We start from the raw sequence: 26,729 nt of genomic DNA, 5'->3' as shown, positions 1-26,729 counted from the left end.
CGGGATACATATATTTGCGTTATTTAAAAATCTCACATTGAGATTTGTATTCACACAATTTAAGAAAAAATTGGGCACCGTTCACACTTTGTGTTTTGAGTTCATGCCATTTAAAAGTACATATAGCAATACTTATTCACGCAGTTTAAAAATTACTCATCGTGTTTTGTTCTCATGAGATATAAAATTACACATCGGCCATTCATATTCACGTAATTTAAAAACCTCAAATCGGGATTGATATTCACGCAATTTAAAAAATCACACACTGAGATTTATGTTCTCACAATTTCATAAAAAAGAAATCGCGAATCGATATATTTTATTAAAACGCTGAGAATATTCTGCCGATATACTCTTGATAACATTCTTCCTATGTGCACTTTTTTCTTGCTCAAATTTCAGGTATTTTTTTCAATTTTTCAAAAATTTGTTCTCTACCGTTACATTTCATATCTCTATTTTCAGCTTTTTTTTGGTTTTTTTACCAAACTCATTCCTGATAAATGAATGAAGTAAAATAATGTAAAATAAAATTTTGGTTGTCACAAATATTTTGATTTAGAACTGAAATATGAAAATACTTTTCCAGGTATAGTGAAATAATTGCTGGTCTAATTACTCCAATGCCGTTAACCAACTTTTATAAATTTTGTAAAAACTAATTAGTATGTTTAAAAGTTGCTGTTCATTTCCAGCTTATATTTTGTTGCTTTGAATATCTGTTGAATATCATTAATGGACACTTCACAAAAATTTTTGTCATTAAAACAAACCCTTCATATAATAATTTTTATGTGATTAATAATTTTTTTGAAATAATTTTTTTGTGAAAACCAACTCTACACAAAATGTTTTATGTTAAAAATGGATTCTTAACAATATTTTTCATTCTAAAATAGTCCTCTCACAAATTTGTATTTATCTTCAAAATTGACCTTAATTCAGCTTTCATAAAACAAAAAGAAAAATATAAAAGTCTTAGTACTTTAAAATCTGTAAGTTGCATGTGTACAAAGTAGGTAAATTATACTTTTTATTTATTTATTTATTTTTATTCTCATTCTTGAGTTTTCAATTATAATGCTTGTAATTTTTCTTTATTTTTCAAATTAATTGTCGTATTATAAACCAACTACATTTTCCTGAAAGACAAATGATTTTTATAGGACTTTTCAAAATATCAAAAACGGGTAATTATTTTCACAAATTGACAAAAACAAGATCTTGGCTTGTCAAACCTGATTTAATGCTAATATTTATATTCACAAAACTACAAGTAGTTTTTATTTTTATGTATTTTTTTCCAACTATTTTATTAAGACGGAACTTATACAAAAAATCTGACTGATAATTTGTAATTTAGAAACTTTTTTCAACTATTGTAATTTTTTTAATCAGTGATTTTATTCATTGCATTAGTTATGTTCATAATAAAAAAAATACAATAAATAACGTTATAAATTAACATAATAGAAACAAACAGTATAAGCTATTTATAATGCGTTGAGGAAGCTTTACCAAATGGTAAACACTATAAAAATCTGCAATACAGTCAGGTATTCTACTTAAGATAAGGTATTTTTTTGCAATATACAGTCATTCAAAACCTCTGGCTAAGTGTTAGAAGGGCTTCATAACTCGCATTTGCAGTTACTGTGATTTTGAATAGTAGTTCATTTCTTATCACAGTTTTTAATCAAATTTTTAGAAAATATTGTTTTGCAATATCTTCTATCCCCATGGAATCCTTCCGCAGCTTTCTGTTTTCACTTGACGAGCACACTCCTAAAACAGAAATGAAAAGTTACAGGAATATTTTATTTAAAAATGTGTGCTGCATGTTTTAATAACATATACTTGTAAACTGCTTATAACTGCATTGGTGTAATAAATGAAGAGAATTTGCAGACTTGGTCGATTATCTCTAGAACTACTGCACCGATTTTAATGAAATTTGATATGTACATATATTGATACAATACAAAACAAATAACCATTCAACAATTTTAATACTCACGCATGATCGTGCGTAAAACTCGCTGGAGTCGGAAGGTATGAAACAGCGGTTGCTGAATAAACAAAGAAATAAAATAAATAAAAAAAATTTAAAAATGGGTTAATAGGGGGTATGGTCCCCTCTTACAGATATAAAGGCCTTGCAGCATGATTTCAAGGCAGTTTATCATGTCCTGTGCCAATTTCATACCTTCCAACTCCAATGAGTGTTACGCATGCTTGTGTATTACAATTGTTGAATGGTTATTTGTTTTGTATTGTATCAATGTATGTACGCATCAATTTTCATTAAAATCGGTCCAGTAGTTCTAGAGATAATCGACCAAGTCTGCAAATTCTCTTCATTTATTACACCAGTGTAGTTTTAAAAACATATGTAGTAAAAAGAATTTTTTTTGCATTCATTTAAAATGTTAGTTTATTAAAATAGATTTACGGAACAGCGTTTTGTATCATTTAAAACTTTTAAAATGTTTCTTTCTAATTATAATGGGTTGTTGGTAATTTATTTTTAAATGATGATATAAAAATAACAATGAAAATGCCCATGAAATTTAAAATGGAAATTTACAGAAGAAAATATTGAAAAAAAATTGTATATTGTCTAATCTCTGAAAATTATTATAATGTTATTTCATAAAATAGACATGATAGAGAAATGTTATGGAAATGAATTTATTGTAGTACACGAACTATTCATAATGCAATTAATGACTTATTTTTATTCAAATCTGCATTAAGGTCAACTATTAGAATAATGAATTTATGTGCCACTTAAAAATTGAGAAAATAAATTTACTTAGACACTTAGATTGGGACCCTTAGATTTTTCGTTGTATGAAATATAAAATAACTTTATAAAAAAATAATTTTTTTACAATGGAATATCTGTATAATTATAAAGAAAAAAAAATCGATTTTAATTTTAAGACTATTGTGTTAAACTGGTAACCAATATAAAAACACAATTTGGATTGCTAAGTTAGAAACAGCTGTTTCAATGTTGTCATAGCATTGCCACAACCGAAAATGAATAATTTTATATTATCACTCAGTCAGCATTGCAGCAAACTATTAAATTTTAATTTGCATGAAAACTGAACTGTAATGTTAAATTTGTTGCATTAATGTTTAAAATGTAATATTTTTTAAAAATATTTTAAGTTTATGCTTTTTATATGAGTCAATTGATAGATTTGAGCTGAAAACAAATTTTTATATTGTAATTTTTTTTATAGAATTTTATTTATTTATTTTCAAAGTAATAAAACCATGATATGCAATATAGAATAACTTTATAAAAAGAATTTTTTTTAATGGTGAAAATTTAGATTAATATCTGTATAATTATAAAAAAAATTTGGTTTTAATATTTAGACCAATATAAAAGACCAATATAACCAATTAGACCAATATAAAATGCACAATTTGAATTGTAAAGTTAGAAACAGCTGTTTCAATGTTGCATTGCCACAACCGAAAATGAATCATTTTATATTATCACTCAGTCAGTATTGCATCAAAGTATTAAATTTCAATTTAGATAAAAACTAAACTCTAATGTTAAATATGTTGCATTATGTTTAAAATGTAATATTTTTTTTAATAAATATTTTAAGTTTATGCTTTTTATATGCGTCAATTGATGTTTTTGAACTGAAAACTGGTTTTTATATTTTATTTTTTTGTAGAATTTTATTTATTTATTTTCAATAAACTAAAATAAAATGCTTTTTTAAAATAAAAGTAAGATAAATAAAAAATATTTAGTTTAATGTTTTATTATCTAATATATATCTTATATTATGTATTAATTGTAATTATTGATTTCTAAAGAATGTTTTAACATTTTCTCGTATATCACATTAGAAATTATATAGGGCTGTGACAAAAATTAAAATCCTTTAAATCAATTTACATTCAACTTACATATTATGAGTAAGTTTTGTTTTTTTCATGTCTGATTCCCTGAAAGCTGCACTAAAATGCTTTATTTCATAAGGAAGATATTTTAAAATAGTCAAATTAAGTTAATAATACAGTCAAATCTCAATGTCACTAACTTTGATAATGTAAATTTTTTGATACCGCGCAAAAATATTTGAATTTTTTGTCCTTTTGCTGTGCAGATAATAGAAAAAAAACCTTTTTAACCAAATGCATTCTTGGTAACCCTTAATTTCACAAAATATTTTTGATCACAAAAAAAAAAAAAAAAAAAAATAAAAAAAAAAAATAATAAAAAATAATAATAAATACATAAATACTTTTTTCCATAATTTTTGAAGAATTTGAAATCTTCCACTAACTTATATATTAACTGGTATATATGCTGCATATACATAATAAATTTTTTAAAAATACAAAAAGAAAACTTTCTCACCTCAAAAGCAATCATTTGTTTCTTTTCTTCAGGCAATAACTAAAAATAATTTTAAATAAATTTAGTAAATTATAAAATTTATGCTAGACTACGTTCTATATCAAAACTGCTTATTTTCTAGGCAGAAAACAAAAATTACATGCACAATTTTTCGAGTACTTACCTCTCTAGTATTCTTTATAATACACTGGAATATCTAAAAAATTAAGAAAAAGACAACTATTAAAATTTGAAGTTTGATTTAACTGTTTTATATTTTTTTAAAAATTACTACACTTATGGTTTTGGTTATGAACTTGTGATCTGTGCTTCGTATAAAGTGCTTCGTATAAGCAGATCAAAATTTATGGCTCTTATTTTTTTTAAGGCTCTTTTGTCATAAGAAACAATGCCTTTTAGCCTATAATGTGCTATTTTTATAACTGTTTGGTAACAAACAATTTTTGGTTTTGGTTAGGTTTACTCCTATTTTTTTTCTTTTCTCTGTTCGGGTAATAAAAATGGAGCAAAATTTTATTATTAAGTTTCATTTTTCTTTTTATGTGAAAAGTGTTTAAGATATTTTTTTTTTTGACATTTATTTTAAGATCTATTTTTTTTTTTTAACAAAAAGTCTCTTTATCACTGCATTGTTTTAATCAATATATTGCTAAAATTTATACAATGATTTTAATGAATTTCATTCTATAAGTAAAAATTTTAACTCATTAGCAATTTTTAAAAAAAAATTTATAATTTTGAGTGCTTAAAATTTTTTTCAGGAATTAAGTTCAGTCAATTCTTTTCAGGAACATAGTGTGGTATAGAATTAAAGCTTTGCTTTAAATTTAAGGCACTCGTATTTCTTTTCCTTTCTTTCTATCTTTTTTTTTTTTTTTAAAGTTTCTTTTTTGAAAAAGCTTTGAAAAACATCCTAAAGTAGAAAGTTTGACCTTCTCCATTTTAATAATTCTTGAGGGTCTGTGAAATTAAATGAATTTAAGGAACAAGTTAATTATTAATCAAGTTATTTACAGGCTTGATAGACAATATCTTTTAAACGTTTTATGGTTAATTTTTATTTCCTCAGAAAATATTTTTAGCATTAAAGTTTTGTTTTAAGGATTAAAAAGAAATTTCTTCTATTTCCCTTTTTTTCCAACTTTACCACTTTAGTTTTTTTTTAATAGCACTTACTCAGTTTTTTTTTTATTTATCTTAAATATTTCTAATGATCTTAATATCTGATTATCTTTATTTTCTTAAATATATTTATTGTAGTTTTTTTCCCTTCACATTGTACCAATAACATAGCTAAGTTTTAATTACTTGACAATAATAATTGAACTGATTTACATATAAAACTATTTATATTTTATCTATGTAAAAAAAAATTATTCACAATATTTATTAATGATTTAAAATTTTTTTTTTTTTTGCTATTTGGCCCATTATTTTGGCTGGGTATTCCGCCTAATCACTATTCGTTACATCCCTACTTCTAATATTCATTGTATTTTCATTATTACAGAATATAAATTAAATATATGGGCATGTAAAATTTAAATATATGGACATTAGTATTAGAATTAAATATATGGACATGTTGTTTAAATTTATCAAAATTTAAATGAATTACATAAATTAGTTTATTATTTAACATTATCTAATCTAAACAAAATATTGAACATTATAATAAAATATTATACCACACACACAAACAAGCACACACGCACATATGTATATCTACGCAGTGGATCCCCAGTTTTACGTTGTCTGATTCGATAATCAGGGTATACTCTTAAAAAGCTTTTAATTCTTCCTTTTTTCTTTGGTTTTAAATAAAAACTGCTTTACATTGTCACAACATATTCCTAAATTAACTGATACCAAATTTACATTTTTCGAGAACTTATTACATTGTCCTTGTAATGGGCTGAGGTTTGATTCTCAATGGTGACTTGACGCCTAATCAGCTTCAGATCGATAGGTATGACCTTTCCTGGGAAGTAAAGGTGGCCTGTGCCCATTACGCTAATCACACTGTTGGTCACACAATTGTGGAACCTTAACATCCATGACCACAATGGACTGTTGCAGGAGTGATTTGCTTTCAATCTCTTCTAAAGACCCCTTTACTTCTTTTAAACAAATCTCTCTGAATTAGAACACCTCTGTTTTTAAGATTTGGTACATTTTACTAATAATTAAAGGAATTAATGCATTCAATTTACCTTGATTGGGATATCGGGTGAAGGAAAAAGAGGCTCATACTTTGAGCATCTTAAAGCTTGTTCTGGTAATAGTTCTTTTTGGCACAATTCAAGAGCTAGAATTACCTGCAAATTTGAAAAAGAATGTAGCTGGTATTAGTTACATAACAAAATCAAAACCCAAATTATGGAAACTAATTTTAAATACAGTATTCTTTCGATATCTCAAAGTTGAAGGGATGCTAAAACAATTTCGAGATAACAATCTCAGAACTAAATATATTCTAAAAAGTGGAAAAATATAGTTTAAAATATTACTCTAAAAAGTAGAGCCATGCATAAGGAATGACTACTAATAAATATGCATGTAATGATAGTTGGCTGTAAGTTTAAATAGAACAAGGATAATTTTATTTTCAAAAGTAAGACAAAAATAATTATGCATTAAATAGAAAAGATTTGGTTTAACAATGAACTTACATTGTGATTTTTCCGAAAAAATTCATTTTCTATTTCAAAAAAAATTCTGCGTAACAAGGTTTTGAGAAGAAACCCTTCGACATAGGAATTTAAATTAACATCAGGTGGATATGTAATGCCGAGGGGAAAAATATTTTTTTGACAATACAAGGTTTTCAACACATCAAGAGTATACTGTATTAAAATAGTTTTTCTCTATCAACTCTGCTTTTAGAGATTCAGTACATATTTTTGAAATTCATTACCCCTTTGAGTTAAAAGTTATTCAGTTGTAGAGTATGTAGAAAATGACAATTCTGAAAAAAATTTCAAAGTAAGGCTAATAAGGAAAAACCAGTCTTTGAACCTTTCAATAGCAGAGCTGAGAAATAAGAACCATTTTAAAAAGCTTTAATAGTGGAGCTGATAGGTAAAAACCATTTTCTAAAAAACTTCATTTGTAGAGCTGATAGGTAAAAACCATTTTCTAAAAAACTTCATTAGTAGAGCTGATAAGAAAAAATCATTCTTAAAAAATTTCCATACTAAAGCTGAGAATTAAGGCCCATTCTGAAAACATGTGAGTAGTAGAGCTGATAATTAAAAATCATTCATAGAATACTTCATCAGTAGAACTGATACGTAAAAGCCATTCTCAAAAAATTTATGTAATAGAACTGATTGATAAAAAAATAAATAAAAATGAATCTATTTTAAAAGTTGTAAATTAAAAAGTTTCTTAATACAAATTAAAAATTACCTGTGGTGGCATTTTCTTTTCACACATGGTAAACTTTTCACAGAGAATAGGATCCTTACCTATTATTGAAACAAACAAAATGTTTTATTGTTTTTTTAGATTTGTATGTGCACGAAAATGATATAAATTATTGAATATTTTAATTTTATAACCCTTGTTGCAGCTATCAATATTCAATTCTATAGCCTTGTAATTTTGAACTTAATACAAAAGAAAAAGGAACTTTTGGATCAATATTCAATATTGGCATTGTAATTGAATCAATATTTGCATAATGATGGAACCAATATTCGTTTAACAATTTAATTGGTCAGCTTGAAAAGGAGATCATATCGATTAGTGTAAATGCAGGTTTCATGACTATGAACTGGTTTTTTCATTCTTTCTCCTTTTTGATTTAATTTATAACACTTTGATTTTGTTACCTATATTCTTTTGTTTGAATGTGCTACAGAGAGTATATAGTCTGTGGCCAAATTATCAGACTCACTATAAGATTCTATGTAAAATCCAAATTATAAGATGGATAATATACAGCTTTATTGTTTCTACGCAGCTGAAACCGGTTTACACTTGTTTACATTCGGGTATCAATTGGTTAACATTGTAATGCAATACGTTAAAAATAAATACAAATGGGAAATATATAAAAAATCTCAATAAAAACCCGTTACACGTCTGTTTTAATATAAAAGTATTGCATACGAACTCGTGAAAAACATGTAATTATTAAAAAAACACCACGTCTGATAATTTGATATAATTATTAGAATATACTAATATAATACCTGATATAATAAATATATTTTATATTTATATAATATGTCGTCTAATTTATCCAATAGTCTAATTTATATTATATATCGCCTAATTTGACCAATTGATACACGAACGTAAACAAGTGCAAACCGGTTTCAGTACAATAAAGCTGTGTAGTATCACCTGATAATTAAGATTTTACTTAGAATCTTATAGTGCGTCTAATAATTTGGCCACAGACTGTAGTTATTTCTGGCTTATAAACACTACTTTCGCACTCATATAAAGAAGAGAGAGCAAATAATAAACTTGGAACCACTGCATATTTGTTTACTAGTTTTTTTCCCTTCAAAATTAAATTAATTCGCGAATTATTCCTTAACTCACGTTTTTACTTTATTGGAGTTCTGATAATTTTGATGAAAGCATAAGCGGGAAAATTTGGGCTGGAATAAATAAAGCATAGCATTAACATTCATTTTATGCTTTAACACCAATTATAGTGTCTTAATAGCATGCCTTAAACTTTTTTCATTTATGCTCATTGTGTATATGCTTTATTTGTTGTTAAAGGGGAAAGTGAATTAAAACCGGGTAGCTTAATTTGGAAGGCCTGTTGAGCTAAACTGTTTAACCCACTAACTGTCAGATTTAATCGAGATATTTATTATTTTGTCTTGTACAATATATCTGGCTCAGGTGATAGAGAGTTCGTCTTCCAATGTGATGAACCGGGTTCGAATCCCAGCAATGGCTGGTTGATACTAATTCCACAGTCGGATTGCACCGACCATTGTGCTGATGTGAAATATCCTCAGTGGTAGAACGGATCATAGGTTAGAGTACGCTTGCCGTCAGGCTAACCGTGGGAGGTTTTCGTGGTTTTCCTCTCCATGTAACTTAATTGCAGGTTAGTTCTTTAAAAAAAAGTCCTCCGCGAAGGCAAATTTCCCCCAATACTTGATCCAGGAGTTCCCTTGTCTTCTGGATTGGGTTTAAAATTACAAGGCTACGGAGTTGAAGAAATCAGGTCGGCAGTTCAACGACGGTTATAAAGTATGAAATAAAATAAAATATATCATTCCTGAAAATTCATTAATGTACTAGTTTTTTTTATAAACTAATTTATTTTTCTAGACTCCAATCTTCTAGAAAATAGAAAGTATTTCCAAACAATTAAGGTACCCAGTCTTAGTTCCACCTTCTCCATTTGGAAAAAAAAAAAAAAAAAGAAAATAATGAAAAAAAAATTTTCTGCATTTAATTTCTATTTACAAAAGCTAGAAATTTCCAAGAATGCTAATACTTAATTTTTTATGAGCACTTGTATCGTTTATTACAATAAATCTTTTCATTTTTTTATTAAGTGGGAAATATCTTTACTTTTATGTAAGTTATAAATTTTCAATTAATATTTACAATAAATCCTTTCATTTTTTATTAAGTGGGAAATATCTTTACTTTTATGTAAGTTATAAGTTTTCAATTCATATTTTAAGCTTAAATTAAATAATTTTTTTCACTTACTTTTTGATATGCAGTTGACTATCGATAGAAGCTCGCCTGGTTTCATGCTTACTAAATGGCACTTTTTCATTTGTAAAATATGACTTAAAATTTCCAGAACTTTCTTTTTTAGAAACTGAGCTTTGCTGTGTATTGAATCTCTAGATAAAGTCTTATGGACTTCGTCTGTTGTAGATAAATGCACATGTTTATCACGAGCAAAATGTTCTTTAATGCGTTTTGCAATTTCTTCGTCCATTTTAATACCATGATGTATTCCTTTCGAGATATCTTCATCTGTTTTTATTCCATGATGTATTCCTTTTGATATGCCTTCATCTAATTTAATACCATGATGTATTCCTTTCGATATGTCTTCATCTGTTTTTATTCCATGATGTATTCCTTTTGATATGCCTTCATCAAATTTGATTCCATGATGTATTCCTTTTGAGATATCTTCATCTGCTTTTATTCCATGATGTATTCCTTTTGATATGCCTTCATCTAATTTAATACCATGATGTATTCCTTTTGAAATATCTTCATCTGTTTTTATTCCATGGTGTATTCCTTTTGATATGCCTTCATCAAATTTGATACCATGATGTATTCCTTTTGATATGCCTTCATCTAATTTAATACCATGATGTATTCCTTTTGAAATATCTTCATCTGTTTTTCTTCCATGGTTGATTCCTTTGGCGATATCATGTTCTTCAAATAATTTTTTTGATAATTCTTTACTGTCAATTAAAGCTTTTTCTTTTTTGAGTGCTTCTTCGGTGTAAATTTTTGTTCCGGGTAAGATTTTTCCCGCTTCTACTTTGGTACCCGATAAAATTGTTTTTAAAGCCTCATCGAGAAGTAGTTCATCTTTTCCTTCTTCACTAAAAGGTATTGTTGCATCTTTATGTGCTTGATCTTTTGCTTTCTCGTAGGCATGAGTGCCACCTTGCTTGATGTCTATATCTTTGGCTTCACCAACTTTTTTACCTTTTTCTGAGCTTTCTTTGTTTAAGATGCCTTCTGAAGAAAGGTCTTTCTTCGCAAGCGAGGTGTCCAAACTGGCTTTATCAAGCTGTTTGATACCTTTATCTTTGGCTTCATCAATTTTTAGACCCTTCTCTTCTAATGAAAGGTCTTTTTTAATATCCAAATCAGCTTTAGTTTTGTGTAATTCACGCAGAAAAGAATGTGGGTATAGTTCTTCATCGAATTCAGAAGATTCTTTTGTTCCTAAATCATCACCGTAAGCATGAGCCTCTTCGTGTTTTAAAATCTCGTCGAACACAAAATCTTTGTGATGAGTTGCTTTTTCTTCGTGAAAAGTCTTGTGATTCTTAAATTCCTCTTCACTGGCGAAAGCTTTCTCATCTTTCAGAAAATGTTCTTTTCCTAGAACAATTGGATGTGGGATGTCTTTGGCTTCTACATTTTTCGCTGCCAACAATTTTTCTTTATTTAATAAACTTTCCGCTTTTAATCCTTCTAAAGATTTTAGAACATCTAAGTGCTTGCCGTCTTCTAATGCTTTTTCGCCGTGAAAAAGGGTTTTTAAAAAGTCTTCTGACGCAGGTTTCCCAAAAGGTGGCACCATAGATTCGGAAGTTTTTAATTCTGTAATGGCTTTGAAAAGCCTAATATCCTCATCTTTCCAGTACGGCTTCACATCTTTGTCTGCTATTTTATCTTGTAGATGTTCGTCACTGGAATATAAAACTTCGGGTTTTAGCGACACGTCTGCCACACCGTGTGGATGCTTTAGAACTTTTGAAAATTCCTCCTTTTTCAAAAACGCATCACCAACTGTACTCTCCAACAGTTTTATGATGTGGATCACTGCAGCTTTCAAATCACCTTCCGCAAGCTCTTCTTTTTCACCCAGCGCCATTTTCAATATTTTCCCCAGAAATTCTGGATTTTTCAAAATCAGTTCTTTTTCTTTCAATGCCAGTCCATCGGAATCGATTGCGTGGACTTCTTCGTGACCTTTCACTTTCTCTAAAATTTCCTTTTCATCAATTGCGCCATGCCTAAAACCTGACGATAAATGTTTACTGACCGGTGAGTCATCCATTAAGGCTTTCAATGTCCCATCGCCGGCGTCAACAATGGCAAAGAACCTGCCGATGAGACCGAGCAGTAGAGCGAATTTTCCAAACATTGTATCTTGGACACAAGTGGACTAAGTAATCATAATGCTACGTGAAACAACATTTGTATTTATACGAAGGTTGGAAAAGTAGAGAAAATATTGTTTCTGCCAGAAGATGAAATTTAATTTTTATATTACATTTGGTAAACATATTATCTTTGGACTTAGACTAATAATTTATTTTGCTCAAAGAAGATTGGACTAGTCATTTGAAGATTAAGGGTGGCTTAAGTGAAAAATAGAGCTTTCAGCTGCGCTCCTTGTTATGAAATCATCCAAGCATTAAACAACTGTCAACATTTTAATTTGGAGGGTCATTGTTTCGTTCACGCTTGATTTCTTATATTTAAGTTACAAGGATGGATGTAATCTATTGAGATACGTTAACGCGTACTTATCCCTCCATGCTTAAACTTTCCTTTCTTTTACTATTAACGATTGATAACTAATTGAAAATATAGCTTAACTATTTGATGACAAATGTTTTAAAATGTGTAATATAACTCCAATATTGTTCGTTTGAAAATTTTATTTGTCGCTTTTTCTTCATGACAGTGCTATTTTAACTTAAAGTGTTAACATTTTTGGTGCTTCTAATTTTTATGTAATAATAGTTGTAGTAATTGTTGCAGTAATAGTTGTAATAGTAGTAGTAATTGTTGTTGAGCTATATTTGAAAGTTTTTTCTAAAAAAGAAAAAAATCTGTCAGACTAATATGCATTATATTTTTGTTCAAAAATCTGCTGATTTTGCTATTGTTTTTTAATTTCAAATGTTTTAGTGAACTAAAAAAAATAAATGTTGAGGTTAAATAACCCTATCTGGCTATAGACAAAAAACGTTTTTTTTAAAACTTTTTTTTAAAAATTTTGTATCAAAAGTGGTTTATGAAAACATTCGAAACGTAGGCATACTACTTTTTGTTGTTGTAGATTTTTTATTTTATATCTCATGTTGGAATTACAGAAGTTGCAGTATTAAATGCATATAATAATTTCGAAAACAAAAATAAGCAAGCTATGAAATAAAAGTGCCTTAATCAATGCATGTTTCCAGTTTTATGTCCTTTTTTTAAATAATTTTTTCTCCTTTTAAATGCCATATTTTATTTTTTGATTAAAAATATTGAAAGGAAATTTTCGAATATCAACATCAGCAAATGTCAAATGATCATTGCCGTTGCTTTTTAAGGAAACGTTATAATCTCTCTCTATATTTCTCATTTGCGGCGACAAAGAAAGCCCTGACTTCTTTTTGGCGTTGGCCTCAAGAATTGAAGTATCAAGCGTGTGAGCTGTCATAAGTATAAAAGCGTAACCATTACAAGTTTCTGAATGAAAATTCTTTGCTCTTGTGGACAGCAAAAAGTTGAAACTTAGTTATAAGTTGGAATTAATTTAAATATTAAAAGCGGATAATTTATATAATTTGAGTATTCTATATTACATTTTAATTGGATACTTGCACTTCAAGAAGAAGAAGACCTGACATACCCATACATGTGACTTATGAGGTCAGCGCCATCTAATCTTATCAGCAAAATGCCGTATTAAAGTTGAGGTAAGTTTCTCTACATAATTTAAAGCGTTAATTAACGATAACTTAATTAAATACAGAGCCGTATCGCGCCGCATCGAATTAGTTGAAATATAATTCTTTCTCGTGTACTTCTTTCACGCAACTTAGATTTATTATTTTTTTACGTATTTTATTGTAACCGTGATATATTTTTGTTTCGTGTACCTGGCAACTTCGATGCATAATTCGATTGTTTATGTTCTGCATGGCTTCGTGCCTGTCTTCGTGTTTAAATAACAAATATATAGTGAAAGAATTGAAATCCTCGTGTTGGAATTTTGAATAAATCACTTAAGAGAATTGTTAGGTTTGGCTTACTCGAAATAGAATGGAAAGAACAATTGCTAACTTACACAAAAGCCATGTTTCAACAACCAATCAAGATCGAAATACCTACACTACGTCACTTACCGGTATCCCATAATGCATATGCAAGTTTAATAATAATTTTTTTTCATTGATATTGTTATTCATTGAAAAATGAGTATATTAGTCGTTGTCTTACTCAGTAAATAAATAAATAAAATAAATTTAAAAAAAAGCATGATGGAAGAGCAGAAGAAAATGTTGATGAGTATAAAAAACGCAACATTGAAAGAATGCATGGGAGAAGTTCCGTCATACATGTTATTTTTTAAAAGCATAATCATTGTTTTGTTTCTTCTAGTTTTTCTATTGCTTGTCGTTTATTTAGATATAAATTTTATTTCAATAACTTATTATTGATTAAAAATTTTAATTTTTAAAAGAGTTTTAAAGATATTTTTTTTTAAAGATTTTATTATAAATATGATCAGATAAAGATAAGTTCTTAAGATTTTACGCTAGAGCACATTTGCTTTGCGAACTATATAACATTACATAGCAATCTTCGGGGGTTAGGGAGCGTCTTGAAAGGCAATCGTCGGGGTTTTAATAATAAATAAATAAATAAAAAAGAGTTGAATTTACTTGCGTTTTGTGACGTTGCATTTGCTTCTTTATCGAATGCGCAAACGAAATTGAAAAATACCTAATGTACCTAACTTTGTACCGTTAGTACCTATTAAAACTGCACTAATTGGGTACTTGCACTTCAAGAAGAAGAAGAAGACCCTGTGTACCCACACATGTGACCTATGACATCAACACCGGCTGATCGTTTAAAAGCAAAATGGCCTGTTAAAGTCGAGCTAAGTTTTTCCCCAAAGGTATGTTAATTAACAATAAGTTAATTAAATACAGAGCCGTATCGCACATCGAATTATTATGTAATGTAATTCTTTCTCGTCCAACTTCTTTTACGCAACTTAGATTGATTATTAATTTATGTATTTTATTGTAACTGTGATATATTTTTGTTTTGTGTACATCGATGCATAATTAGTTTGTTTATGTTCCACGTGGCTTCTTTGTGTTAAGTCTCTGTGTAAATATATAGGGAAAGAATTGAAATCTTTGAGCAAGAACCTTTGTGAAAGAATTTAGAATGTGTTACTTAAGGGTATTTATACTCGACGGGCTTCGCTTACTCGACATAAAATGGAAAGAACAATTGCTAACGTAAACAAAATACACGTTTCAGCAAACAATCAGGGTCAAGATACCACACTATGTCACTTGCAGGTATACCATTTCTATAATACCTGTAGCTCCTATATTACTAAAATTAATTACGTATCATTTTCGTTAATAATAATGTGGCAATTTTTAACATTTCTCCTAAGCGAATTAGTGCATTGCACTATGTAGATTATTTATTGTTTGTTTTTTAATTTCAGTTAGTACCAGACTTAGTTAAGCTTCACTGGCGTCAATAATGTTATTTTGGCGATTTTTTACGTTTCTCTTAAACAGATTAGTACCATCTCTCCATTAATATTGCTTATTCTTATTACAATTAGTAGTTTTGACCAAAATTCATGAAGCATCAATAATAATATGGGGAATTTTTACGTTTTTAAATATTTATTACCATTTCTTTAGTTATTTTGCTTTATAGTGCATAGCGTATTTTTTCATTTCAATTAGTATTTAATACCATAATTAAATAAGCTTCATTGGCGTCTATAATTGTTTTACGTTTCTTATTAACGAACTTGTACCAATTCTCCATTAATTTTTCTTTTTAGTACGCACCTTATATTTTATTTTAATTTTTATACATTACCAAAATTAATTAAACCTCATTGGTGTCAATAATAGTATGGCGTCTTTCCTCGGTTCTCCTGAAATATTAACACTTTTTTCCCATTAATTTTGTTTTCTAGATTTCTTCGATGTTTTTAATTAAACCTAATAACAAATTTATCAAGTATCATTGGCATCAATAAGATTATAGCGATTTTTTATTACATTTCTCCTATCGAATTAGTACTTTTTCACTAATAATTTTGTTTTTCAATCTAAAACTTATTATTTTTTTATTTTAATTACTGTTGGTTTTAAATTATTTAATTTTTAGATATACATTTTAAAAGCATAACTATGAACAAACACATGGTTTTAAATAACTTTAGAAATACTAATTTGGTGACGTAAATCGTCAATGTTTTCATGTTCAAGCTGATGATTGAGTTTATCTGACACAATGATTAAAAAATAATTAAATATTAAAGAACGTGTAGAACGTGCTAATGAAAACGATTTCTAAGTCGAGTCAAAAGCGAATTCTAAACGGCTCTACAGAATATTCCTTTTTTCAATTAGAGCTGTAAGCTAACAAATATCTTACATTCAAATATCTTACAATATAAACATTCTTAAGAACTTTTGAAAGAAAGAAAATCGTCTGCAGCTCGCTGATGAAAACGATTTCTACACCGAATCAAAGGCGAATCTAAACGGCTCTACCGAATGAACTAAATAAAAATTTCGAACGAATTTTTAAGATCAGATGCTAAATTCTATAAATTCTATTCTGCCGCTGTCCAAATTTCAGGATAAAAAATTTCAGAGCAAACTTTCTTCATTTTATTATAATAGATACGGTGCACATTAAAGTTTGAGACATCTAGCTTGATGAAAAAGTGTTATTAAATGTTACAGTCATTTCGGATAATTGGCTCGATTATTACAAAATTACCTGATAATTACAATATATCGAAATGAAACTTTTTAAATTTTTCTATTTATTGCAGAAAGAACACATATTCCAAATTTTGACTTTCTAACTTATTGGGAAATGGAAGAATTATTGATGATTGAAGTGAATAAGGTCTTGTGCCTTTCATATATGCTGATATATGACAAAAAACTTTCAAATATCGTTGTAAATTTTTTTAGGGGGGGGGGGTGAGGGGAGGTTTAATATTTTACAAAACTTTTAAGTCAAGGTAATAAGCAAGGGAGGGGAACTCAGTACAACCAACCACATAAAAATAATGTTTGTGTAAAAAGCATTCATGCAAATCTTCTGCTGTTTAAGCGGAACTGAAAGCAAGGAAATTCTTGGTTCAAGGATAGGATACAGCAATTTTACTTGACTTCAGATTATAATGGCCGAAGATCATAATACCTATTTTAATATAACACAACTCGACTTTACGATAGTGTTATTGATTACCGAAACATCACTACAGAGATGTCTTCCTTCTTCTTTTTTTTTACTCTAGTTTCTGAAATTACTAAATATTTATTTTATAAAGTATTCTTAGTAAGTCTTTTGACGCAATAAATAAATAAAAAGGCAACGAAGGGCTTTTTTTTTTACACTAGGGGGCTAAACCCCCCTGTTTCCTGACGCTCACCAACCCCGATAATTGCTCTTTAATAATCGTTGTTTCTTTTCATAAAACAGTAGAAATTGTTTTACTAAAAATATAAATACTAAAAAAAATTAAAGTTAATAATAGTTTAAAGTTAAAAAGTTCATAGTTTATGATAGGGCCGGGATAACCTGTTTGGTAGGGCACTGGACCCGTGTCCAAGAGGTCGTGAGTTCAATCCATTTCTGGTCGTGGGTTCATCCCCCCGTCCGAAGACTCCCCGTGTAGTAAATGGTGACTGATGCATGTTAAATCTGTCGAGTTACAAAATCCTCCATGTTTCCATAATAAATCTGGGGGTAGTGATCCAGTAGTTTCCTTGTCTTCTGTATTGGGTTCAAAATGACAAGGCTACGGAGTTGAACATTAGTAGTTGTAAACCCAAAAATTGGATCGGCTGTTCATCGACGGTTATAAAATGAAAATAGTTTATGATAAATCCCACCTACCTTACCTCCAAACGAAACTCATCTCAAAAATCAAATTAATATTAGATAATAAGCTAAATGAATTATTTTTTATAAATCAATCTCAATCCCAAAATTTTTCAGCGTAATAGTAATAGAAAAAATGGTCCTATAATGAAGTAGTTAAAGTTTGTTTGAAGTCGGAATTTTTTATTATTTAATAATGATATCATAGATAAAATCTATATAGTATATATATATCTCTTAAACGGCACCAAAAAAAAGCCTCAATACAACTCCCCGAATGGCAACGTTAGAAAATCGACCAATGATTGCTGCTAAAAATGTCACATGGCAAATGTCACATGCGGTGGCTCAACATATAGCGCTTTTAAAAACGGAAACAATAACCAGAGTGAGCATTATCAGGTTGTTCAATTCAGATTCATGCCCTAAAAACATGATAATATTTAATTTAAACTGGCTCAACATATTGCGCTTTTATACCAGAGTGAGCATTATCAGGTTGTTCAATTCAGATTCATGCCCTAAAAACATGATAATACTTAATTTAAACTCAATTAGGAATTAAATAGGCTGGCTTTCTCCATGACTATGAATAAGTCACCAGGTCAGACTTTTGAGAAAATCAGTTTAGTATTGACTAAACAAGCTTTTAGTCATGGACAACTTTATGTTGGCCTGTCAAGAGTTAAGTCATTTGACAGCCTTTCAGTAATTGCTCCAAGATGCCAAATCTATAATTGTGTTTTCAAAGAAATTCTAAATGCTTAGTGTTAATTTCTTAGAGCTTTGCAGAAAAAAAATGTTTTTTAGAAAAAATTTAATTGAAACTTCTATTGGCAGTAGGCAAGGGGAACTGCCAAAATCGAAACTCCCCGATTAGAAATGCAGCATGGCGACCTCCACGTGGTATTTCTCGGGTAATGCTAACAGCCATGCATTTTAATTTATTGTATGTAAAACATCCTTATTTTGTTCTAAAATGTTATGTACTTTATCACAAATGTTAATTAATATAGAAATCGATTTCAATAATGCTGATCACCAAAAAATATTTCATTTGGCGGTAAAACAAATTTTTGTGTTCTTAAAAATGAAAGACTTTTTGAGGGTTATTATCTCACAAGGAAAAGTTAGGGTTTAAAGTTTATATTTTTAAATAATAACATTTTTTTTCTAAAACTTTCAGAATTTCTAGCATTAATTAATTTATTATACACATTTAGTTGAATTTAGGTGAGTAACTGCAATATTTGATAATTTATTTTGCTAATATGTTTCTCATTTAGCTAATGTTTTGATTTTTTCACCATGTACAATCTAACTAGCTAATATACTTTTTTAAAATCCAATAAGAACATTGATAGAATTCTTCTACATAAGTACAATACTATGTCTTTGATGATAAAATACTATGTCTTTGATGATAATATACTATGTCTTTGTGCTAGAACATTGTGTTCATTGGCGAGCGAGCGCAGCGAGCCATGGTTCACGGCGTGAAACACATAGGATTGCGTAGCAATTCTTGGGGGTTGGCGTGCGTTAGCGAACAGGGGGCGGAGCCTCCTTGTGTTTTATATAAATTTAGAGGTCGATTTTATTTTTTTGCCCAAAAATTATTTTTCCCTGGCGAATTTTTTGTGTTCTGAATTTTAATTAGTAGTGAGTAATACACAACTAGTTTATATCTTCATGTGACAAATTTATAGCTATCTGCCATGTTTTTAATTCTCCTCTCCCTAAACATTCTTTTCGGATTTATTTGTTTTTAAACGAACTTAAAAAAAGCTTTTAGACTGATACACGATGTTAAAGATGGTGTCACAAAATTTAAAACATTTTATATACTAAAACGGAATAAAAAGGTATATATATATATATATATATATATATATATATATATATATATATATATATATATATATATATATATATATATATATATATATATATATATATATATATATATATATATATATATATATATATATATATATATATATATATAGTTCAAAATGAAGAATAAAACAAAGAAAAATTATAGACAAATGAAAAAAAAAGGGGGGGGGGAAATAATAAGTAAAAAAATAACAAACAACAGTTTAAAAAAAGAAAAAAGAAGGATGAAATTTTATTTAAAAACCGGGAAAAAAAACGAAAAAAAAAAGATATAATCTTTTTATCAGCCCACACGATTATATCCTTAAAACAGAAAGCACTCTGTTTTACGGATGTCGTGTGGGCTGATGAAAAGATTATATCTTTTTTTTCCGGTTTTTTAAATAAAATTTCATCCTTTTTTTTTTTTTTTTTAAACTGTTGTTTGTTATTTTTTTACTTATTATTTCCCCCTTTTTCATATGTCGGTAATTTTTCTTTGTTTTATTCTTCATTTTGAACTTATCTAATGGGTTCTGTTTACTTGCAGCTTAAGCGCAATAAATGAAACCTATTGTTTTTCTTAACTTTCTTCGTGTTTTCTTGTATTTATTTATTATATATATATATATATATATATATATATATATATATATATATATATATATATATATATATATACTCAATTCAGAAGTTTCTTTCTTAGTTTCTTTGTGTTCTGAGTTAAGACTTCGAATTTATAGAACTACGTACGTTGTTGTTCTTGCCTCACATCCACTACAGGAATCGATTGTTTATCAATTGTGATAGAATTGGAAGATAAAACTGACTAATTATAATAAGACACAGAAATTGGAAGTTGTTTTAAATTTGTATTCAGATGCAGCTATTTCATTACAAACGCGTGTTTTTTGTGAATGTCGCATATTTTTGAAGCGGCGATTGAAACAGCCGGACATTGTTGAGTGTCTTCGAGAGATGGCAGTTTTTTTCCAGACATGGAGCGGCGATACTCCGTCTGATATAAAAGGAAATTTATGTATTCAGATGAGGAGCACTTTGGGCAGCATTCTCGAACGTTATGTTTACTGGAAGTGTTCTCTACATCAGAATGTTTTTGTTCAAATGAGCAGATGCAAATTTTCCGAGCCTGAAAAAAAAAAAAAACTCAAAATGATATAAAAGTTGGTGTGTCACTCTTGTAACTTCAGAACTGTTTGTGCTAGGGTAGACAGAGGGTGTAAGGGGGTATTTTACCACTCATCTCAAAAATCGCCCAAAAATTTCATTTGAGAGGAACGTTTGAAAAATGATTTTTTCATATTAGTTTAGCATTTTATTGTCAAATTCTTTAGTTTATTATCATGGATCACAGTCAAGAAAATGTCGATTTTCACTGGTGAATGTCAACAATCACAGTCGCTTTGGTGAATGTCCCAAATACTTGTTATATTCGATTTCATATTAATTTAGTCGTTGATGTTATTATATGCATTTCATATTTTAATATCTACTGAGGATAGATTAGGAAAAACATCAGTGTTCGAAGTACTGGTTAAATCCCTATTGGGCAGTGGCACTTGACTTTTAAAAACACTGATGTTGGGCATACCAAGCAGTGGCACTTATAGTGCGAGGTACTGAAAGTCTGGGGCTGTCTGCTGCTATGGTAACAAGCGAGAGCACATTTCTGACGGGGGTGAAATGGAGGAAAGAAGGTGTCGATTGGTTTACTCACGACGACCTACGCTAAAATTAATACAAAACTATTCACCCCACACCCCTATTCGAAGTGACCTTTCTTCGTAACCATAGTACCCGCCACGACGCGAGACGGGTGTCTGGAGGAGTTCTCCTGAAAGCCGCACTATAACTAGTCCTAGTATATACTTCGGACATTTACAAAAGCTACTATGTGATTGTCAATATTCACCGGTGGAAGTTAACAACCACCAATTTCGGTCATTCACAGTAACACAAACATATATATGTAAATATATCTATACTTTATAAAATTCAGGAGTTCCCATAATTCAGTGGATTGTTGTATATTTTTGGGTCGCCTCTGCACAGCTGTATAAATATCCTGAGACTATGGAGAGCTGTTGTCATGGCTGTATGACAAAGGTGTGACGTGGACTATGAAAAATTTTTTTCTTTGGCATACGGCAAAAAGCGTCTGGGAAAATTATTCTATGAGTTAAACCTCGTAGTGATGTCCTATGAACAAAAAAAGGCAAAAATGTTAAATCTATGGCAGAGCCGTGATGGCTCAGGTGATAGAGCGTTCATCTTCCAATGAGGAGAACGGGTTCGAATCCCAACGATGACTGGTCGATACGAATTCCGCATCCGGTTTGCACCGACCACAATGCTGACGTAAAATATCCTCAGTAGAAGACGGATCATGTTTTAGAGTCCCCTTGCCGTTAGGCTAACCGTGGGAGGTTTTCGCGATTTTCCTCTCCGTGTGACGTATTGTGTGGGTGAGTTCGATCAAAAAGTACCCCACGAAGGCAAATGTCTCCCTATACTCAATCCAGGAGTTTCCTTGTCTTCTGGATTGGATTCAAAATTACAACGTGAGTTGAACATTAGTAGTCGTAAGCACAAAATTGGGTGGGCTGTTAAATGACGGTTATAAAACTATGACAAGCTTTACTAAGGGTCAAAACTAAGTTTTACCCGAAATGAAATACAAAAAAAATAAAAGAAAAATTACCTTCATTTTCTCCCTGCAGTAACTTAATCGATAGGTAGTTATGAAATCCGTTGGCATCAGTGTTTGTTTCCGCTCTGACTGCCCTTTAACCACTGATGATGTAGGTTTGGCCAAGCTCAACGGCCATGGGATGAAGGATGATTTTGCGCAGGACACTGGTCGAAAGGAATCAGAACTTGTGAATATGGGTGACCGTCTGTCTTTAGATGGGTCACATTGAGGCAATTGATTCATAGGTGATTGAGGTTTATAATCGAGTTTGTAAAGCGATTCACCACTAGCTTTTGGGACATTACTATCCTCAGACTCATAAGGTTTAGGTTGGCAATCAACTGGACCCTGGGGAGAAAGAAGAACAAAATGAATTCGTTAAGGAGGTTTGAGAGAACGGAAGTTCGAATGCAGCCGATCGAAGATTTCCCGTGTAGTAAATGGTGACTGGTGCATGTTAAATCTGTAGGGTCACAAAGTCTTCCTTGTTCCCATAAAAAATTATACCTCTGGGAGTACTGAATTTGAGATTGATCGTTCTCTGGTTCAGATCAAAATTACGATCTGTGGATGTAGGAATAGGTCCTCCCTATAAATGGGTGTGGCAGAAGTCGAATTCTTGACCAGAGATGGCACCACTGGAAAACTAGAACCCCTTGCATAAATGGCTTTCAACTACAACGTTTATTTACTCTATGTGTCAAAGTCGTGTCCAAAACAATTTGAAATAAGAGTGATTAGTTTACTCGTATATACAATTCAACCCCGCTATAATGAATCCAGAATATAGTGAACACTCGGTTGTAGCAAACCTTTTAGTAGTTCCGTCTGTCATGTTATTACATGCGCTTTTAGTAAATAGTTAAGAAAGTAGTGATTTCCTTTTTACAGGCATTTGAATGGATATTACGAAACCTGTTGTTGTTGTTTCTAAAATCACTTTCCCAAAGTACCCAATAAACAGTAAATTCCAGAATATATGAAAGAGTAGTGTACGTACCTTTGATGGAAGTCCAGCTGCAACAACTCTTGCATGAGACTTTACTGATAAACTTTTGAAAAATTCTTTTTGACACTCTTCAAAATCCTTAAAAATTAAATAAATTAAAACATAGTGAGTGTTTGAGCAACATTTCTTAGGTTTATATATATGTGTTATAAAGGTAGCCTCCTTAAAAGATTGCAACAATCTTCTATGGGAGGTAGGGGAGATAGGATTAAAAATTTCATAGCAACTCTTGACCCCAAATAACATAATCATATGCCGCTAGTGAAGCTTCCCTATTATAAATGTATCGCATTTCAATCGGTACTTTTATTTATATAATATATATGCTCAATTTTACGTTAACTTACGTTCTCACTAGTCGCCCCAAAACGTAGTTACCTCATTGCATTGACCAACCCGATATGTAGCAAAACTTCACTTACGAACAAAGTAATTAAACAAAGTAATTTTGTTTATAAGACGAGGAATATTTTTATGAAATTATCATTGTTAACGTAAATGAAAATTTGTAAGTTACCAAAGAAAAGAAATGAGCACCATACTTATTTTATTATAACTTCTAATTTAAAGTCATAAAGTTAATTTATATTCATATAAAGTCGGCACATTTTTTAGATTGAACAGTTTTTTGATTGTACATTTTTTCGATTGTACATTTTTCGATTGAACATCTATTTTTCTCTATTATATTATATTTTCTATTATCTCTATTGAACTTGTTATAGGTTAAGAAAGATAATACAGTTAAATTACTACGATATAGTTTAAATTTTCTATAATTGCCTAAAGAAATTTTTGTAAAATTTAATAAAAAACCATTTTTTTAATCACCTTTTTAGTTTGGACACAAGTGTATCCAAACTAAAAGAAACTTAGATCTTTTGCCGTAAATGGTTGTGTAAAGAAAACCAAAGAAAACGATACTTATTTTATATAAAGTCCTAATTAAAAGTTATTTTATATTTGATATAAATTCTACATATTTTTCCGATTGGACATTCTTTCGATTGAACATTATTTAGATTGAACATTATTTCGATTGAACATTATTTCGATTGAACGTTATTTCGATTAAACATTATTTCGATTAAACAATATTTCGATTCAACAGCTTTCGACCGAGCATTATTTCAACCGAACATAACTACGAGTAAAGTGACTTAGTCCACCTAATTTGTCTATTTTAGATCTATAAAAGCTTTATTCTAGTATATGTAAACCTTCTTGTTAGCGAGAAAATCAACCCAAATTATTAGAATATTTAAATTTTTTTTTTTTTTTGTGTTTAAAGATTTAAACTTTGAAAAGAAGGGGAAAAAAACAAAATCGAAGTAAATAATTTATTATTACAATTATGAATTATATTATAATTCTTAACTCTATAATCAATACTATTATTAATATTATTATTAACATTATCATTAATCCTTCTACTTATTATTATAAATTATAAGTTGTTATTTTTGTTAAAACATTGAAATTTGTTAGAAATTTTATTTTGGAGTGGAAATTTAATTTAAATTTTCTTGTACAACCAAAAACCATGTGGCTAAAAAAACCTATTAACCACACAAAACTTTTTATCGCACACCACATTTAAAGTTCTACAATGATTGATTGCGATTTTAGTGTACGAAATTCATTTAAATACAACCACACTAACGAATTAGAACCTAGTAAATTGGTCTTAAATTAATTGTAGTAGGAAGGAAAAAAAAAACCTAATTTTTGATTTAAGACTACCTAAACATAAATAAATCAAAAACAATTTCTTTTTAAGTTTGAAAATAAAAGGAATACCATTTTATAGTCTCTTTATATTTCAGATACACGAATTGATTGTGAATTTAATGGATTTATGGAATTTTTCTTTCATACGAACAAAATATTTGTTTTTGTGATTCATCAGTGAAGTCTGATTATGATTGTGTGAACCTGATTATGATTGTGCTATCTTTAAAATTAAAACCTGTTATGAAGGCTGTGATTTCCTATTATTTCTGGTGGGCCTCAAAAAATAATAATAAGTCATGAAAATTATTATATTTCTTAAATTAAAAAAAAAAAATCCTAAAATGATGCACTATTTATTTCAAGATTTACTCTCCAAGCGGTAGAACAAAGCTCGCATAAAAATTGAATTTGTTTCAAAAGTAAAGTTTCATTTTCTGATCTGATTGACTGCAATTTTTACATCAGCCTGAAGTTTGCGAGTTTGTTTCTTAGTCGACAATATATATATATATATATATATATATATATATATATATATATATATATATATATATATATATATATATATATATATATATATATATATATATATATATATATATATATATATATATATATATATATATATATATATACACTGGTTATCATAAATTAAGGAAAATTCACAAAAATCGCGATAACTCAAGAAATTACACATGGAATTTTATGAAACTTACCCACAATATACAACACATAGTAAGGTATTAAACAACATAAAAAGAAATTATCAGACATTAATAGTAGTATAGAAATTAGCACATGTATAAAATAAACAAATTGGAAGTATCGGTTTGCAATAGAAAAAGTACCTTTAATATGGAATATAATTGCCTCTAGAAGCAATACAGCACAAACAGCGATGTGTGATGCTTTCAATTATGCGGTCTATCAGTTCAATAGGAAGTGAGAGCCATTGCTCTTGTAAAGCAGTTGCAAGCGTGGCAAGGGTCTGAGGGGGCGGATTGATGGCAGATACACGCCTCCCTAGAGCATCCCAAACGTGCTCGATAGGATTCAAGTCCGGGGATCGAGCTGGCCACTCCATGCGAGTAATTGTTTCCTGTTGAAGATAATCATCAACAATGCGAGCTCTGTGTGGTCTTGCATTATCGTCCTGTAACAGGAAGCAATCACCAATTGCCCCGGCATATGGGCGCACATAAGCATCAAGGATGTTGTCTCGATAAACCTGAGCATTCACGGTTCCCCTTGGAAAGACATGTAGGTATGTGCGCCCTCCTAAGGATATGCCTCCCCAAACACAGACACTGCCTCTTCCGTATGCATCTCTTTCACGGATGTTTGATGGATGATAACGGGTCCCAGGTTCTCTCCATATCAAATAACGTCTACTGTCACTT

The 26,729-nt window shown here is 29.6% G+C and overlaps 2 protein-coding genes across 2 annotated transcripts; both read right to left on the bottom strand.

Moving 5' to 3' along the window:
• Positions 1-1,360: 1,360 nt before the first annotated feature.
• Positions 1,361-12,486, bottom strand: LOC107455174 (uncharacterized). Its single transcript, XM_087168456.1, has 6 exons — positions 10,100-12,486; positions 7,814-7,872; positions 6,616-6,720; positions 4,566-4,598; positions 4,403-4,441; positions 1,361-1,788 (listed from the first exon to the last, which is right to left on the bottom strand). Exons 1-6 carry the CDS (start codon positions 12,243-12,245, stop codon positions 1,735-1,737), a joined length of 2,436 nt encoding a protein of 811 aa, XP_087024582.1. The 5' UTR covers positions 12,246-12,486; the 3' UTR covers positions 1,361-1,734.
• An 8,151-nt stretch (positions 12,487-20,637) lies between these two features.
• Positions 20,638-25,494, bottom strand: LOC107455171 (uncharacterized). Its single transcript, XM_016072646.4, has 4 exons — positions 25,396-25,494; positions 23,587-23,673; positions 22,596-22,934; positions 20,638-21,023 (listed from the first exon to the last, which is right to left on the bottom strand). Exons 1-4 carry the CDS (start codon positions 25,396-25,398, stop codon positions 20,760-20,762), a joined length of 693 nt encoding a protein of 230 aa, XP_015928132.3. The 5' UTR covers positions 25,399-25,494; the 3' UTR covers positions 20,638-20,759.
• Between the last annotated feature and the right edge of the window lie 1,235 nt (positions 25,495-26,729).

The sequence above is a fragment of the Parasteatoda tepidariorum genome, chromosome 7 (genome assembly GCF_982258835.1).
Source record: "Parasteatoda tepidariorum strain Cologne lab strain chromosome 7, Ptep-v5.0, whole genome shotgun sequence".
NCBI lineage: Eukaryota > Metazoa > Arthropoda > Arachnida > Araneae > Theridiidae > Parasteatoda > Parasteatoda tepidariorum.
Note: the sequence above shows the minus strand (reverse complement) of the source record. Positions and strands in the feature narration are given on the sequence as shown.

Excerpts from the sequence above, each read along its gene's own strand:
- LOC107455174 (XM_087168456.1), bottom strand. The coding sequence starts at position 12,245 with ATGTTTGGAAAATTCGCTCTACTGCTCGGTCTCATCGGCAGGTTCTTT. Across the intron at positions 4,442-4,565 it reads TTATAAAGAATACTAGAGAG|TTATTGCCTGAAGAAAAGAA; the intron begins GTAAGTACTCGA and ends AATTATTTTTAG. Across the intron at positions 1,789-4,402 it reads AACAAATGATTGCTTTTGAG|GAGTGTGCTCGTCAAGTGAA; the intron begins GTGAGAAAGTTT and ends TTTCTGTTTTAG.
- LOC107455171 (XM_016072646.4), bottom strand. Across the intron at positions 22,935-23,586 it reads CAGCTGGACTTCCATCAAAG|GGTCCAGTTGATTGCCAACC; the intron begins GTACGTACACTA and ends CTTTCTCCCCAG. Across the intron at positions 21,024-22,595 it reads ACTGCAGGGAGAAAATGAAG|GCTCGGAAAATTTGCATCTG; the intron begins GTAATTTTTCTT and ends TTTTTTTTTCAG.